Below are 17352 nucleotides of genomic sequence, written 5' to 3'. Positions count from 1 at the left end.
TCCTGCAGCCCCAGCAGCAGGCAGCCCTTCCTGACTAACGCAAGACCTAAACCCAAGTAAGGGAAATGAGTGTGAATTCCCGTAGGTCACAGAAGACCAAGGGCCGCTGAACTCCCACAAGTCCGGCACGAGGCCGGGGCTGCCAGCATGTGGCAACACGCTGACTCTCCTCTTGGCCTGTCCAAAAGAAAGTCGATTACATCTAGGGGCTAGAAACCTAACATACACTTATAACCCACAACACACCTCCGTAGCCAAAGGCACCAGGCATAGCCAAGTGCCTACGGAGAACGACTCACACGTTCTACTAATCCAAACTGCTGCAACCAGCCTGACTTCCCGGCAGTGAAAACGACTCGTTTACATTACTCAGATCACGTGTTTACAAGGGCATTATCTATCAGACAGCTTCAATCCCAGGCTAGTTTCTATCCACCAGCACACAGCTGGCTGACCAGCCTAATTCAGCAGCAGCAGCAATGTGCTCAGAGGGTACTCAGGTTAATATGAACCTAATAAAGCTACAATTTACAAGTCAGTCAGCTGCAAATCTTATTTTAATTCTCTGCAAGATCGAATTTGAATTATTTGGGGAAATCATGCTTTGATTCTAAATATCCCCCCTCCCACCCATTCTACTGCTATAATACAAGAGGTGGCGCTACTGAACTCTAATGAATAAGGAGGACTGGGTCCCAGCATCAGAAAACTCAGAGAAAAAGTAATTTCTGGAAATCTGGTGGTCCCTCAGAGTAGAAACCACTAAGAAGTTGAGTAAGAGTATGTTGAGCTGGCATTACAAGGTAAGGAAACCTAATAAAAAGAACAGTTTGCTGGTTATGTTTCCCTCTTACACTCAGGAAAGTTAGGACACCCCACCACCACCCCCCCCCACACACACACACATACACACACCTAGAATAAAGAAAATAGAACTTGGGTTTCAAAAATAAAGACTTTTCTGCACACATAGCTCAAATTGAAAATAGTTTTAAAAAAAGAAAAAGGAGACCACGGAGAAAATATTTCCTTGTATGGCAGCAAACTCGGTTAGGAACTAACGCCCTCTTGACACATTTTCCACCAGGTCTCATACTCCAAATAACAAGTCAATTCTGTGTAGTCTGATGACTCCAAGAAACTACCTGAAGTTTCTGTCTTCCTCTCCTGAGCGCCGGATCTGCCCTTCACCTGAACAGTGAGCGCCTCCACTTGGACCCACCTGGATACTAATTGACATGCCCCGAACTCACCTTATCGTCATCCCCCAAACCTGGTCCTCTTTCTCGCTCCCTGTTTTAGTGAAGCATGCCACCACCCATGTGGTTACCCGAGTCAGAAGCATGACCTACCTCCTCAGCACCCCCTACACAACCCCCCCCAGGGCTGATTCCAGCCCAGCCCTCCCTTCTCCTCCCACTGTCCATGACTTCATACAAGCCCTGCCCCCTCAGGCCTAGACCATTATCAAGAGAAATTGTACAGGGACTCTCAGAGCTTGCCTTGCTCGGTCTCAGCCCAGCTCCTCTCGCTCCCTCCCGTCCCTCCTCAGTACGCAGTCGGCTCCTGGAAACGGTTTGAGTACCTGTGGCACCTCAGAGCTGCTTTCCGCTGCTGCCACCATCAGCCTACATCACTCACTATCCTTCCTTGAACACTGGCTCCCCACTTCCTCACCTAGCCCACTCCTACACGCCTCCAAAACACAGCTCCAAGATCACCACCACGAGGGAGCCTTCTGTGACTTCCCAGGTGTGCCTTAGTGCCGCCACGACCTTTCCTACCTTACTTTACTATTGTCTGTTTATGGGTCTGAGCACCTTGAAGGTAGGACTATGTATGTTTCCTTGGTACCTAGCACAGCATAGCAGTGCTCTATACACGCATGCTGAATAAGTGAATGAATCCAGCTGTCCATGGTAATGAGTCAGATGCCTGCTTAAGAAAAAACAGCAGTATTTCCAAATCACTAATTAGAAGTAATTTTTTTAAATTAATTAATTTATGGCTGCTTTGGGTCTTTGTTGCTGCGCACGGGCTTTCTCTAGTTGCAGTGAGCGGGGGGCTACTCTTTGTTGCAGTGCACGGGAGTCTCATTGCCGTGGCTTCTCTTGTTGCAGCACGGGCTCTAGGTGCGTGGGCTTCAGTAGTCGTGGTGCACAGGCTCAGCAGTTGTGGCTCACGGGCTCTAGAGCGCAGGCTCAGTAGCTGTGGCGCACGGGTTTAGGTGCCCCGCGGCATGTGGGATCTTCCCGGACCAGGGCTCGAACCCGCGTCCCCTGCATTGGCAGGCAGAGTCTTAACCACTGCGCCACCGGGGAAGCCCCTAGAAGTAATTTTAAATAGAGTTCTCTGTCACTATGGCTATCTCTAACTGAAAGGAAACCACTGCAGTAAAGAACTGTTCCCTCTCACCACTCCCCTTGCTAGTCACGAGGATTCACCAGGCACTCCAACAGTTGAGTCAGACCGGCAAGCTAAAATCTAAAATAAGTTCATGACTACACAGAACTATTATCAATGAATCGATGATCAGAGTTACAAGAAACCACATCATTCGGGGAATGAGGACTTGGCTGGTGCAACTGAACAATGGAGAAGAAACGAAAGTCAGCAGCCACTGGAGGTGAGTGGCCATACAGACATGAGTAACCCCAAACACCCAGGCCACAAAGAAGCAGAAAAAATCTGCAAACCGAGTAAGGCAAAGAAAGGGTCAGAACCCCACAGTATTGTAGTAATACTGCTCATAACATTTATCCTCCGTCCTAGCGCAGGCATCACCTCCAAGGATTATAAGACGCAAATTTCTGACATTTGTGTTTCTATGTCTGTGATTTAACTGAGTTCCTGGTTTAATTTTTGACCCAGAGTCTTAACCAACTTAATCAAAAAGAAATATGGAGCCACAAGTCCTGCATCCACTAATGCTATTTACAAAAAAGACTTTTAAGAAGTCTATTTAGACTATCCCCACGGCCACACTGCCCTCTCTCCCCACAGAAAAACACACAAGAGAAATGTCTTTCTTAAAAGAATTTGTGGCGATTGCCCCAACAGCCTTTAGTAATCAACTCCAATGTTAAACAGTGATTAGTCATGAAGTGCTTTTCTGTATAGTTTAAATACATACAAGGGAAATGACAAAATGGCCTAAACATCTCGTCCTTGAGAACATTTTTTGAAACTTTAAACCAAATTTCTCAGTGGTTTGATACCAGGACGTAGAAGTCATCTGACTTCACTACCCACTGGAATAAAAAGGTCTTTGCTAAGCACGAATTACAGAGGACGGAGGCCACCTCTTCTACACCCCACTCCCACCGGGTTCACTGATGTGAAACTTAAAGCCGTTCTGATCAGTAAGCTTCCAGGAGTTCCGTCCTGGGCTGATTCTATCACAAAAAGTTCCCCTAAGTCAAACCTGAATTTTTGCTGAAAATCTTCCAAAGTAACCCAATAAAAAGCAGGTTCCTTTCCATACCTAGAATCAGCACACATGACTGGACCACAGATCTCTCTACCAAAGGCCAGAAGGTCACATCTCACCCTAGTAGCAGATAAAAATTTAAGGCGCAAACTCTGCAAAAGGACGCAGTTCCAAGATTTTTTTTCTTAAGAAACAAGTGTAAGGCTCGAGTCTCTCCAACAAGAAAACTATTTGCACGTAAGTCTTTTTTTTTTTTTTTTTTTTTTTTTTTAATATTAGTAACAGCAGCAGGCCTCTTAGGTCAGCATGTACTTGGCAAATGTTTACTTCGAAAGACCACTGCCTGAACGAACTGCTTCAAAGCCTACTTCACTATTTCCATAACTCACTTCAGTACTTTTCCAAAACACAGGCCCTTTGCAAAGTGTAAAAGGGGTTTCACGTGGTTCCTCTTCCCTGGCCTGAGTGTTCCAGACTCAGAATTGCTTCACAGCCCTCTCTGGCAGGATGTGAGAAATGTTGCAGGCACAGAATCCCAGCAGGGCTGATTCACTCCCGTCAAGTCACCTCGCAGCTAGGATTACTTAAGGAAAAGACACCTCCGGACCCAAACAGTGTCTCTCGCGAAGACTCTCCAACACACACACCCCGGGGCCCAAAGCCACGCACGAACTCATCCCCCCGCCCCGGGTGTGCACACACAGCCCTTTCGCTCCAGCGTACGAGGACGGAGGCCGGGCTCGCCCCCCGCAGGCCCGGGCCGGCCCCACCGACCTCGGGCGGGGGCCCCCTCCCCGGGAAGGCCGGCGGCGAGGCGGGACTGCGGGAGCCGGGCGGGCCCGCGCGCGGGGACACGGAGAGCTCACCGCGACGCCGGGGGCGCCGGATGAGGGTCGGGGCCGGGCGCGCCCTCAGCCCCACCGCTCTCTCACCTCCTGCGCCGGCGGTCCCGGTTCCTGCCGAGTCGGTCGGACAGGCGCCCCAGGAGAGCGGCCAGCCCGGGGCGGCCAGGCAGGAGGCCCAGCAGCCGCCTCCAGAACACCGGCCCCGCCGCCGCAGCCGCCGCCGCCATGGAGATTCGCCGCTTCCGCTTCCGGCGCGCGAGAACTTTATTGACAACCGCGCGCGCGAACACGGGCGGCGCGCGGGAGCCTCGAGGGGAGGCGGACCCACCCCGCAGCCTCCGTTTCCCGCCAGGGGGGCGCAGGTGTGCTGTGCGCAGGGGCCAGGCCGTGGAGGAGCAGGGCGCGGGCACCAGCATCCCCTGACTCGGTCTCGATACCGGATGGGGGTGGAGAGTGAGGGACATCACCTGTCAGACCCCACGACCAAGTTCAGGCTGGACCTGACAGGCCGAGCCCCTGCTCCAAGGTGTTAGCTAAGATGTGCAGAAGTGGGTGACCGTTGACTCACCCGGGCGCACTGAGAACGGAAAATCCCCATCAGACCCAGGCGGGACCATCTTTCACCTTGTCAGCCCCGGGCCTGCAGCTCCAGGGCACAGAGAAGCTCACCCAGTCTAGGTGCAGTAAAGACCCCTCCATCCTCCCCATGCGCCCAAATGCATACACACGCTGTAACCCCGCCCCTGGGAACTACGGCTCCATGGCCAAAGAGGCTGAGGGAGCTCATCCCTACAGCCAAGAACACTTTTTTGTAGCTGATTTTAAAAAGGTAACAGATGACTCTCATCTGTATCATGTGGTTCCTTGGCAGGATCCACATAGGCTGGGACTTGGAAACTGGAAAAGCTGTAGGAGATAATCATATCCTACTTATGGCGGGGAGGGGAGGTGTTGTGTGGTTAAAAGGATATGGACACACAGGATACAAAACATTCCGAATTCTGCTTTCAACAAATTACCCGAGGAAATGAATTACACATTCCCTACAAGAATGTTCATCTCAGCGTTGTTCATATCAAAAGTCTGGAAGCAATCAACACTGGGGAGTTGGTTAAATAATGGTAAATCACTATGTTGGAAGACCGTGCATTCATTAAAAAAAAGTATGTTCTAGAAGAATGGTTAATGGGAGTTCCCTGGCAGTCCAGTGGTTAGGACTCCGTGCTTTTACTGCCATGGCCCTGGGGTTCAATCCCTGGTTGGGGCACTAAGATCTCAGAAGCCGATCCTGCAAGCCACGCGGTGTGGCCGAAAAAAAAAAAAAGAATGGTTAATGAGGGCTTCCCTGGTGGCACAGTGGTTAAGAATCCGCCTGCCAAGGCAGGGGACACGGGTTCGAACCCTGGTCCAGGAAGATCCCACACGCCACGGAGCAACTAAGCCTGTGTGCCACAACTGCTGAGCCTGAGCTCTAGAGCCCGCAAGCCACAACTACTGAGCCCACACACCGCAACTACTGAAGCCCACGCGCCTAGAGCCCATGCTCCGCAACAAGAGAAGCCACCACATTGAGAAGCCTGTGCACCACAATGAAGAGTAGCCCCCGTTTGCCACTAGAGAAAACCCATGCACAGCAACGAAGACCCAATGCAGCAAAAATAAAATAAATAAATTTATTAAAAAAAAGAATGGTTAATGAAATTAAGAGTAAAATCCAGATTTCAAAGAGTGGTATAGAGCTTATCCCATTTTGTTAAAAATTTGAGAGTGTGGGTACAGACAGACTGAAACTAAATATACCAAAATGTTAACATTGGTTATTTGGTGCTATTTAAGAATTTCCAAATTGTTTACAATCAGAGAGTACTTCAGATTTTAATTTTTCCTTTAAGTTCAGATAGCTTTACAAATACAGGGTGGAATTTGATTCAACTCTTCCAAGTTAGAAGTGGTGAATCATCAAATTGCCTAATTTCCAGGAACTAGAATGAAACTATCCCTTGCTTGGTTCTACTTTTGCACCATGCCTGGCACAGGGTAGTTGCAGGGCCAAGGTGCTGAATGGCTGCACCATGATGCTGGGCAATGAGTACCACGTGGGCCACAAGAGCATCCTAACCATCCTGAAAAGAGCTGGCAGCTTCTTTTCGCAATGTGATGCTTTGCTGGATAAGGTATTAAGTGAGACAAGCAACCATAGTACCATCCCACTGGGAATTTCTGATCTAAAGTAAACTATAGTAGCACACAGAGATATTGACAGTACGGTAAGTTAAACTAAGGAGTATTTACATTAAGTATAAACAGCAGACAATGACCCCAGTCCTTTCTGAAGCCACACACTGAGAGCCTCTGGCCTTCCTGGCTACTTTGAAACAGTCAGAGCTACAACAAGAGTGGGGCAACTACGACTTTGCCCTACAACACACACATTTAGAGTTGCAAAAATTTTAAATAATGGTTTTCAGGGATTGAGCAATTTTTTAGATGGTTACATTTTTACATGATGACAGCACGCAAACACTGTTTCCTCCAAGAAGTCTCATCTGGGCTAGTTAGGGAGAATAAGTAGAGGAGATAGTCATGCTCTCAGCTAACACAGGTGGCCCAGAAAGTCTTCCTGGGAGCACCCCCAAGCTGCTTGGAGGACAGGCAGTCTGGGCAGACACGACGACAGCTGCTGGGGGTTCTCAAGTCACACCTTGATGACCCCAGACGAGAAAGCATCTGTTCTCTGAAGCCCCTCGGTGGCTCGGAAGCCCATCCGCTGAGTCCCCCTCATCCTCCTGTCTGCACCCACTGCCTTCTCGTTAGTCTGCTTGCTTCTTCCCAAACAGGAGGTGCCAGGGTGAGAATGACAGGGTCGATGGACTGATGACCGAGATCATGTCTTCCCAAACGGAAAAGGAAACCCATTCATGAAAAGAAGAGTTGACGTCAGGGAGTGGTGGGCTGCTGCCCGTGATAGCGGGGCTGCTCTCCCAGGCAGGAAACACCAGGAAATCCTGAGCCAAGGGCCCGTGCCTCACTGTCTGTGATTCACTCCCTGGACCGAAAATCATGCCAGTGTAAGAGGAAGGCCCCTCCTTCCAGAGCTTGCTTTGTGAGCGAGGGTCTCTCCCAAACACAGGGCTATTGCAAATTCAGGAGGGAGGAAGGGGCTGGCCAGCCCACCTCCTGCCTTGGTGATGAGAAACTCTCCTAGGTTAGTTTGACCTGGAGGCTGCTGGGCTGTTTCTGAGGATCACACTCTAGTTTTGTAGGGAATGCAGCCTAGGTACTAAGGATGGCATGAAACCAGCCTTGGGGCCACAGCCTGCATCCCCCTCCATTCTTCTACTCCGTCACCGCCCGGCCTCACCAGCCTGGCCTTTTTACCACCCTTCAAACTCCCCACACACATTGCTGCCCTAGGATCTCTGTGTTAGTTGTTCTGTCCGCTTACAATGTCCTCCACCACTGACCCCCAACCCCCCATCCTTCGGAGCTCTGTCCAAAGCTCGCCCTCCCCTAGAAAGGCCCTCCTGGCCCCATAACAGGATTTTATTTTCTTTCTATTAAGAACTGTGATCTAATCTTATTCATTGGTTGATTGCCGTGTCTTTTGTCTTCCTGCCCCCCCCCGCCCCCAAATGTGAGGCCTTAGAGCACTGAGGCACTGAGCACCCAGAAGAGGACCTGGCACCAGAAGCCGACTCATTCATGCTGGTTTGATAAATGCATGCATGGCAGGAGGTGTGAGCTCTGGAGCCTCCCGGCTGCAGGAGGGAACCAGCCAGTTTGTGCTTTTCCACCAAGGGTGGGGCGATGGTGGCTTGGCCTCCTGGGATTTTACTGACCTGCTGCCACAGATCACTTTGCAAATGTGGCAGCTCACAGAGCCCTCGGTCTCCCTTCAGGCCACCAGCCCTTTCCCTGCCTTCATTCTCCCTGGGATATGCTCTCCCCACTGAGCTGTTACCCTGATCTTTTCCAGCCCTTGATACTCTTCCCCCCCCAGAACTAAGACCTGACCCCAGTCCTCCCTGGCATGAGACAGGCTTCTGTTCCCCCAGAGCAGAGATTGCCAAATGTTTTCTTAAAGGGCTCAGTGGTAAATATTTCACACGTTGGGGGCCAGTCTCAGTGGCAACTACTCAAGTCTGGTGCAAAAGCCACAAGCAGTAGAAATGAGTGTGGTTGTATTTTCAATAAAACTTTATTTACAAAAGCATCCTGCCAGCCCTGCACCATAGTTTGCCAACGTCTGTTTCAGAAAATGGCTTTTCCCTGGGCTGCAGCAGTGGACCTGGCATGGGCCCCACCGGGCTTGTATGGCCCTAAAACAGGGAGAGATGGGGTCTTCTGGCACCAGGGACCTGAGGAAGTTGGAGTTGCGGGCTGTGAAGAACAAATTGGCCAAGCACTGAGTTCAAACCAGCAACCTCGCTGGTAGGGGTGGAGAAGCGGTCAAGGTTCTTGCATTTGTCATTTAAACTTTTCAGTGTCAAAAATCTTGTCATCTGCAAAACAAAATACCTATTGCTCAATGGCTCTCTTGCCACAAAGAGGCCCAGGATAATCTGGCATTTCATCAGCAAGAAGTCAGAGCCCAAATTTCTGGAAATGCCTCCTGGGCAGAGCAAGCCAGTTTGCTTCTCTGGCCCGGTGAGAGATAAATGCAGCTCTCAGCTTCAGGGGAATCTCAGCCGCTTGTGGTGTGGCAGGCAGCCAGCGCCACCCCAACCAGGAGCTGCAGGCCTCCTCGTGATCCAGCAGCCCAGCCCGTGGGGAGACACGGCGGCCCGTGGCCAGTTATGTCCCAGGGAATCCCAGGCTCCCCAGGAGCCACTTGGGTGGCGGAGGTGAGCTGCTGGGGGGGCTTCCTGGCAAAACCCCACCCTGCCCCACCTTCCTCTGCTTCTCCCTGCCCAGCCCTCATGGTGATTTGAAACAAGAGGCTAGGTGTGCCCCAGGACTGGCACCAGAGTCTCCAGCAGGACAAGTCTCCTTGTTGAGATGAGGCCAAATCAGACCAGGCCCCAGCAGCTGGGAGAAGAGGCTCCGACTCCCAGGCTCAGGCTTGATTTATTTCCAGTCTCCTGGAAGTTAGGAAAGAGACTCAAAGGAAATCCCCCAAAGTCAATCGTCCTTCTTACCCCTTAGCCTAGAGAGGTGGGAAGAGAGAAGCCAGGTAGAGTTGCCACATCCATGCCTGCAGCTCCTGGCAGGAAAGGGAGTTGGGGGAGGGCGGTCATCCTGGGTGGTGGGCTATGCTGAGCTGGAGAGCCCAGGTCCCATCTAGAGGGCCCACCAGACCGGCCAGATTGTTCCCCAAAAGCCCCCAATTCAAATGTGGATGTGAAATTGCCAGATTTTTAAATGTTGTCTCAAAAATGTTAAATTCTGTACAGGTCAACCAATGCATCTGTGGGCTTCATTCAGCCTGTAGCTCACCACTTCACAGGCATCTTTTGATCTTTAAAAAAAAAAAAAAAAAAAGGGCTTCCCTGGTGGCGCAGTGGTTGAGAGTCTGCCTGCCAATGCAGGGGACACGGGTTCGAGCCCTGGTCTGGGAAGATCCCACATGCCACGGAGCAACTAGGCCCGTGAGCCACAACTGCTGAGCCCGCGCGTCTGGAGCTTGTGCTCCTCAACAAGAGAGGCCACGACAGTGAGAGGCCCGCGCACCGCGATGAAGAGTGGCCCCCACTTGCCACGGCTTGAGGGGGCCCACGCGCAGAAACGAGGACCCAACACAGCCGAAAATGGATAAATAAATAAATAAATAATTTAAAAAAAAAAAAATGCCCCAGATACCACAGGAGGAAGGGTAACTGTAGAAGGTCATAGTTCATCTGTACCTTTTGCCTTTTGAATGTTGAACCATGAGGCTGTCCTGCCTGTTCGTGAAACATCTTTTCGCTTTACAAAGTTCCAGAAGTCAGAGGTTGTGCCTGACCCACCTCCCACAGTAGAATGGAGTAGAATATTCCATCTTCTCTGCTCGTAGCTGCCTCAGGTTGAGCTCAGAAGCTGGGGACTAAGGCCTTTAGTGGGTGGGCGGGAGAGTGAGAAATGAGACAGAAGTGGACAGTGGGAAAGATGCTTGGTGGCAGAGCCCAGGCGCCCTGATGCTGGTGGTGCACCTGTCGCAGACTCTGCTTGCTCCTAGCGCCTACAAGCTGGGAGACATGGGGAGGTGACCTCTCCAGACCTCGGCTTCCCATCAGTCTGCACGTGTCCCTTCCTCAGGGGTTCCCTTCAGATGTCTCCCCCTATAGACTCGGTGTCCCCATAATATGCTCACACAGCCCCTGTGACTTCTCCTGCAGAGTACTTAGCACAGTCGAAATTAATTAATCATGACATCAATTGTGGGAGAACCTTGTACTTCTGGAAAGAATCTAAGCCCCATGAGGGCCCAGAGTGATAAATTCCAAGCATCCAAACCAATCTCTGACACATAGTAGGTGCTCAAAAGTTACCTCTTAAAGAAATGAATGAATGAGGACTTCTCTGGCAGTCCAGTATTTAAGACTTCACGCTTTCAATGCAGGGGACACGGGTTCGATCCCTGGTCAGGCAACTAAGACCCCCCATGTCGTGGGGCGTTGTCCAAAAAAAAAAAAAAAAAAAAAGGAATGAACGGATGAATGGTTTTGTAAAGTAGGTCTTGCAGGAGCAAGAAGTGACTCTGAGTAGGTCCACTTAACCCAGAAATCTGCACTGCCACCAGCATTTTGTTTATAATTATCGGGGTCTTATGAAATCCTGGGCAGGGGGCAGTTCACGTACCCAGGTGAAGACACTCTGAACTCCATTCATGTGAGGCCAGGTGAGTGCAGCAGGGGCAAGAGGCAAGGTGGAAAGCAAGGGAATCGGAGAGCCAGCCCCCAATGTCATACCTTAGAATCTCACCTCTGTCCCTGCTGGAGACTCCCACCTCCCACTCCTTCTGAGTCACTTCTCTGCCATCCCAGCTGGTTCCAGACCTTGGGAGCCTGCGAGAGGATACATCACATCCCTTTGAACTTGTCCAAGAATCAGTGCGTGCCAATGTGTGCTTCAAATTCAGAGGAGCCAGGGACCTTCCTAGGGGTGTCACACACCTGGATGGGGGACTCAGGAGGTTTTCGTGGCAACCCTGCCACTGCAGGGAGCCTGAGTGCAGGGCCAGGAGGTCAGTTGAGATGCTGCGTGCACGCCCGGGGAGAGAGGGTGAGCAGACCTGACCCAGGAGCCCGGTAGGTCGAGGGCTGCCCACTGCCGTGCTCCAGCAGCCAGCCCAGCTGGCTACTGTAGGGCAAGCCGGACCCTTGCATCCACCTGGTCCCCCACCCATCCTGGCTCTCCAAGGGCGTCTGGAGCCCAGGAGCCTGCCTCCATCCTCACCCCCCTGCCGGCTCTCCCTCTCGGGGCACTGCCACTTCAGCTCCAGGCGCCGGGCCAGGCCTCATTTGCATTACAGCCCAGATGGTTCACCACAGCCTCGCTTCCCAGAACTGCCCGCTACCCCGGTGTCTGTTCCCGGGCGCAGGAAAGGGCACGGGTGCATGCACAGTGGCCGCTTCAGAGCAAACAGAGACTATTCCCATCCCAGCTCAGGACAGAGCAGGGCTGGTTGGTTTGGGGTCAGGGGAGATAGCTGGCTAGACGCTAACGCCCCTCCTTTTCTACCCCCGACTCCGAACTTGGAACAGATGTGGATTCTTCTTCGAGCGGTGGAAGAAACTTCTCCCCCCTCCCAGATACCCGACACACACTTTGTACTCTCCAGGCCCTCCTAGAGTCACCCTCCCACCCCCTACCCCCTACCCCCTACCCCCTCTGTGGGTGGAGGACTGGGGCCCCCGGGCAGGGGTCTGAGCTCAGACCCAGCCCAAGTGCCAGAAGGGAGAGGAATCTGAGAAGGCAGGGTGGGTAAGTGGGTGGGTGGGTTGGTAAAGTGTTTTCTTTCCCTCCCTCGGCACTTTTTCTGGGAAATGCCAGAGGCCAGCTGGGCCTGGAATGTCAGAAAGAACTCCTCCACTGCTCACAGACATCTGAGCCATAAACCTTTTCATTAGCTCTGCCGCCCCTCCCGGCAGAAACAAAGGCCTGCAAACTGGAATGGCGCTTCCAGCTGTGGGCCATTGTCCAGGCCTCCCCCGCCCGCCCCTCAGGATTGTCTAAAGCAGGAAAGAGAGAGGTCGGGGTCAGCCTGGTATGCGACCCTTGGACCTTTCCTCCTGCACAGGAAAGGTCATCCCTGCCATTGCCCTGCGGCTAGCAGGGCCGGTTCCCACCATCAGTCCTGGTGGGCAGGGGCTTCAGCTAAGAGGGGCTAAGATGCCCAAGGAAGCCCAGCCCTGGGAGAGACTCACTGGGGCAGCGAGGGGCAGGGCTTCCAAGAGGTCAGGTGAGACACACCCCACCCCCATCTTCTCCAAATTGTCCAAGAGAAAGGGGGGCAGGAGAGGAGAGACCTCATTGCCTCCTGCCTATTTCCTGTAACCATCAGCACTAGCCTATGAAGCTCCAAAGGGAAGGAACCACAGTCTTTTCCCCACCACTGTATCCCCAGGCTTCCCCAACTAACTGGCATGTAGTAGAAGCACAATCAACGTGGGATAAGTAATATCAGGCCACTGGGCAGTTGAACCCAGGGTGCCTCCTTGTGCAGTAGAAAGCCCATCAGTCTTGAGACAGAGGGAGGCCTTGGGCTTGGTGTTGAGCAACTCCTGTGGTCTGAGGCCAGTCTCCTAACCCATCTGGCTGCAAAGGCAGCCACCAAACAGAACAACGGCAACGTTAGTGCCCACGCCCAGGCTGGCTCCCGGAGGACACGGAGATCATGTGTGCAAGTATGGGACCTTGTGTTCACCAAGACGTGCCAGAGCTTCCTGCAACCACCCCACGGGCACCAGCATTCCCATCTGAGAGGCTTGGGCAAGAGCTCATCATCTGTCACACACCATGAGTAAGTGAAGCCCCACGGGCAGCTGAAACCGCTGTGTACTTCCCCTCCATCATGAATGAATATCTTTATTATCTTTATGACCAAGCACCTTTGCCTGGAAATGGGATTCTGACTTCATAAGAAATTCTGCAAAGGGAGAGATTCTGAAAAGGCAGGAGGCTCCTAAATCCCGTAGCCAGGGAAACAGCGTGGAGGGGCAGAGGGGCCAGACCTGGATAATGGTTTCTCACCTCTACCCATCCCCAGCAGACAGGCAAAGTGCCTTAGGTCAGGTCTGCCCTGGTCTGGGCATCTCTCTTGCCTGGAAGAAGGTGTCTGGGAGCGGGCCCTGTATTGTCCCGATCTCTCCTCCCTGACTTTTCCAGCAAAGTTTGAGTCTTCACTCCCTTTGTCTTCTGATTAGCAGGCCTAATAGTCTCCATCAACCACACAGGGGCTTCTAAACCCTCCTTCCCAGCTAAACAGCTGCTCCTGAGCCCTTCAGGAAAAAACCAAAAGCTACTCTAGAAGAAAGCAGTCAGTAGTATCTAAAAATGATGGAAAACAGAAGTCAACACAATCCCTTATTTAAAGAGCCATTGAGCACTTTCTATGTACCAGTTTCTAGGCTTCCATAGGAAAAAAAAAAAATCAACTATAGTCCTTTTCCTCTAGGTTATCAGTGGATGAGTAGGGCATGTTTGTCAGCATAGAAAGAGCTACCCTGGAAGCTTAGACTGATCTCTGCCAAATCTTAGAGGAAAAGTAGAAATCAGCCAAGGTGTGGAAGGTAGTTCCACCCAGAGGGAAGCAAACGTGCAAAGACCCAGGCCTGGGGAATGTTTTGGACACAGCCTGGAGCTCCATGTAGCTGGAGCTTGAAGTGTCAGTGGGGCAGAGGCAGCTGATTAAGCTAAGAGGGAGCAGAGAGCCTTAGACGTATACTCACTGAGAGGTTTGGATCGCCACAAAGGCAATGGGAACCCCCTGGAGATATTAGAAAGCCAAAGGGAAACTTGGTGACTGGCTGAACCGTTTGAAGACAAGCAGCTTTTTGGAATGTATCTTATATAGGAGATATATAGCTCTCCAAAACATAAAGCCATTTATAGCCATATCCATCTCCTAGTAGCCCAAGCTGCAGCAGCTCAACCCTCCTCTCCTCCCTCTCCCCAAAGACTCCGCAGTGCTTTCAAAATAATTATAGCTAACATAAATTGAGCATTTAATATGTGCAAGGCACTATCCTAAGCATTTTGCCTGCATTGGCTCAGTCCTCACAACCACCTGATGAAGTAGGTACTATTATCAGCCCGTTTTACAAGTAAGGAAACCGATGCACAGCTGGGAAAGTCAGTGGCCCAAAGTCATACAGCTACTGGGTTTTGGAGCCCGGACAGCAGTTCAGTCTCCTGAGTCAGTACGCAGGGAGCCCTGCCCCTCCCCAGCAGGACAGCTTCTTTCAGGCCCCTGGGCATGCATGATGACCCTGCCCTTCCTCTCTGCTCTTTAAATCATCCAGGTACTCTTGGGCCCACTCTATGCTCCCCGCCAGTCATGCAGCCTTTGCTGCTGGCTCTTGGCAGAGCCCAGGCTCACTTGGGTACCATGCTGTTGACATTAGGACTTACCTATTTCAGAGGTATGAGTCTCTCCAACCAGACCGGGGAATCCCAAGCTCAGGGGCTGTTTCTTCCTCTTTATCTCTCCCGCCCCCACTTCTGACCCCCTCTCTCCCCAAGAATGAATTATCACAGTCTCATAGGATCATAATTACAACCACTTCTTTCTCGTGACGCTCAACACTTGGGGGTCCCATGTCCCCTCACCTCCCCTGTATCCCTGCAGGATTCACCCAGCACTTCTGTGTTCCCAGCGCTTTGCCCCATGCCTGGCAAAGGTAGGCACTCAATGAGGGTTTTTGGAACAGATGAATGAATCTAACTTGTGTCAGAGCCTTATAATTTACAAAGCAGTTGCTCATCCATTAACTCAAGGGCTATTCCTTGTGAGTCTTCCTTGTCCTCCATGGGGCTCAGCACAGAAGTAGATGGTCATGGTGCAGCCTCCTAAGCAATGGATGCGAAAAAGAATGAACTCCTGATTCTACAGAGAAGGAGAATCCATTTCATTAGCCCGCAAGTATCTGGAGGGCAAAGACTAGGTCTTATTCGTCATTATATTTCAATGCCCAGCACAATGTCTGGTACATAGAGTCCAATATTTGTGAAATGTGTTGAATAAATCAATTTCCCCCTCTGCAGAAGTAACAAGACTTCCTCCTGACTACTGCTCTCCTAACAGAATCCAAAGGGAGAATTGGACTGAATTACTTCCATGTCTAGCACATTTTGATGTGCAGAATCTTTTCTTGTCTTTTTAATCTCAGATCTCTGATGGGAAAAGATTATTATTCCTACTTTACGGATGGCAAAGCTGAATTCCAGAGAGACTGGGTGTCCTGACCACATCTCACTTAGTCCCCTGACATCTGTGGGGGAGAGAAGTGATGGCACAGACCGAAGACACAGCGGCAAGTTGAAGGCACAGTGAGGTGCCTATCAGCTCCTAGAGAAGCAGAGGAGCCAGGTCTCTGAGTTCTAAACTCCCGAGGATCTCTCCCTTCCCTTCTGACTCCTTATCTTCTGTGGTATGGCATCTGGGAAAAGGGCAGCGTCCAAAGCTCTCAGCCCCTGCGTCCTGAGAGATGACGATCCAAGTGCCACTTAAGCTAGTTCTCAGGTGTCTCCAGCACCCCACTGCCCGTTTGGGGACAGATGGCAAAACTTTCCATCCTTTGTAAAGCTGGCCCTGGTTAGCTCAAACCACCCACATCCACGCCAACGTGACCAAGAACAGATCCGTTGTTCACCTCAATCACCTCCTCTTCTCACCCCCGGGGAGAGGTGGGGCCCCGACACTCAGAGGGGGCGCACATTCTAGGCGGTCCCGGGCTCTCTGGAAGCGGGCTGAACTGAAAACTGCTTTCCGGAAATCCTCCACTGCTGGACTTTTATTCCCAGGTCTAATTCCAGACTGTGATGTGAATTCTCCTCGGTCCCCCGAGAAGGTCCCCCCCGCCCCAGCTCCTGAGCCAGCCTCCCCACCGCCCCTTCGGGTTCCCGTTCCAGGGCTTGGGGCGCGGGGTGGGGGGCGAGCAACACCAAACTCCGCTCCAACTAGCAGACCCCAGGGCGCCCTCTAGCGGACGCGGGGCGCGGGGTGGGGCCATCGCTCGCCCGCGGGCCAGTCCCGCCGCGTTAAGAGCACCTGGCCGGACCCACACCTCACCTGGCAGGTTTGGAGACCCAGAAGTGCGAAAGCGGTTGTTGTTTGCGTTTGTGTTTTTTTGGTGGTGGGAGGCGGCACCCGTGTTGGCGTCGGCAAAGAACCTAGCAGTGGGCCGATGGGCTGAGGCCGGACAGCAGCCACTCAGGCTGCGTCCCCTCCACCCTCAGGACTCCCGGCTTCACCTCGGGGACATGCCCACAGGTGACTGTCGCGCGTCCCCACCGCCCCGGGCTCCCAGGTCCGGCCCCAGTTTCGCGGCCCGGCCTTGGGGTGTCCCCAGTTCCCCTGAGGCAGGCATGGGCCTCCTGGGGCCGCGATCGGGATCTCGGGCGGGCGCGGGAGGGCGAGGGGGGTCTCCCCGCGAGGTCCGAGAAAAGGGAAGGGGAGCCGGGAGCCTCTCCCGCTCGGCCTCCTGGAACTGCCCGCGCTCCGGGAGCGGCGCCCCCGCCTCTGCCAGAAACTGGCCTTCTTAGAAGGGAGGGGGAAAGTGTGAATGAGAAGTTGGGGGCGGAGCGCGCGCGGGGGAGGGGCCGCTGCCAGGAACGCGCCGCCGGGGCTGGCGCCTAGCCCGCCGGCCGCCCCGGCTGCCTCGCGTTGCGCTTTGTCTCTGCGCGCGTCTCTGCGGGTCTCTGGCCCTGCTCGCGGCCCGCCCTCGGTCGCCCGCGGCCCCTCCCTCCCATCCGCGCACAGCCTTTCATTGCTGCGAGTAGTGACTAAACATTACAAGAAGGCCGGCCGCGCAGTTCCAGGAATCGGGGGGCGGGGCGCCGCGGCCGCGTATATACCCGCGAGCGCGGCCTCAGCGCCGGCTCCGACTCGGACTCCCCGCGCCGCCGTCGCCGCCGCCGCGACTCCGGCCCCGCACG

General features: G+C 52.8%; 1 protein-coding gene and 1 long non-coding RNA gene across 10 annotated transcripts in view; both read right to left on the bottom strand.

The window, feature by feature from the left end:
* The window catches only part of PGS1 (phosphatidylglycerophosphate synthase 1), a 65336-nt gene extending 60817 nt beyond the window's left edge, over positions 1–4519 (bottom strand). For all 9 annotated transcript variants that reach the window (XR_009499635.1, XR_009499636.1, XM_059907883.1 and 6 more), the window contains exon 1: positions 4363–4519. Coding sequence is in view for 7 of the 9 variants with exons in the window: in XM_059907883.1 (XP_059763866.1) it covers positions 4363–4502 (140 nt within the window). In the remaining 2 variants the exon portion in view is untranslated. The remainder of the gene's footprint in view (positions 1–4362) is intronic.
* Positions 4520–8586: 4067 nt separating this feature from the next.
* LOC132356073 (uncharacterized) lies at positions 8587–11215 on the bottom strand. The gene is made up of 4 exons (XR_009499745.1): positions 11176–11215; positions 10743–10843; positions 10119–10304; positions 8587–8777 (listed from the first exon to the last, which is right to left on the bottom strand). It is a non-coding gene; the product is annotated as an uncharacterized LOC132356073 (long non-coding RNA).
* Positions 11216–17352: the final 6137 nt, after the last annotated feature.

The sequence above is a fragment of the Balaenoptera ricei genome, chromosome 20 (assembly GCF_028023285.1).
Source record: "Balaenoptera ricei isolate mBalRic1 chromosome 20, mBalRic1.hap2, whole genome shotgun sequence".
Taxonomy (NCBI): domain Eukaryota; kingdom Metazoa; phylum Chordata; class Mammalia; order Artiodactyla; family Balaenopteridae; genus Balaenoptera; species Balaenoptera ricei.
Note: the sequence above shows the minus strand (reverse complement) of the source record. Positions and strands in the feature narration are given on the sequence as shown.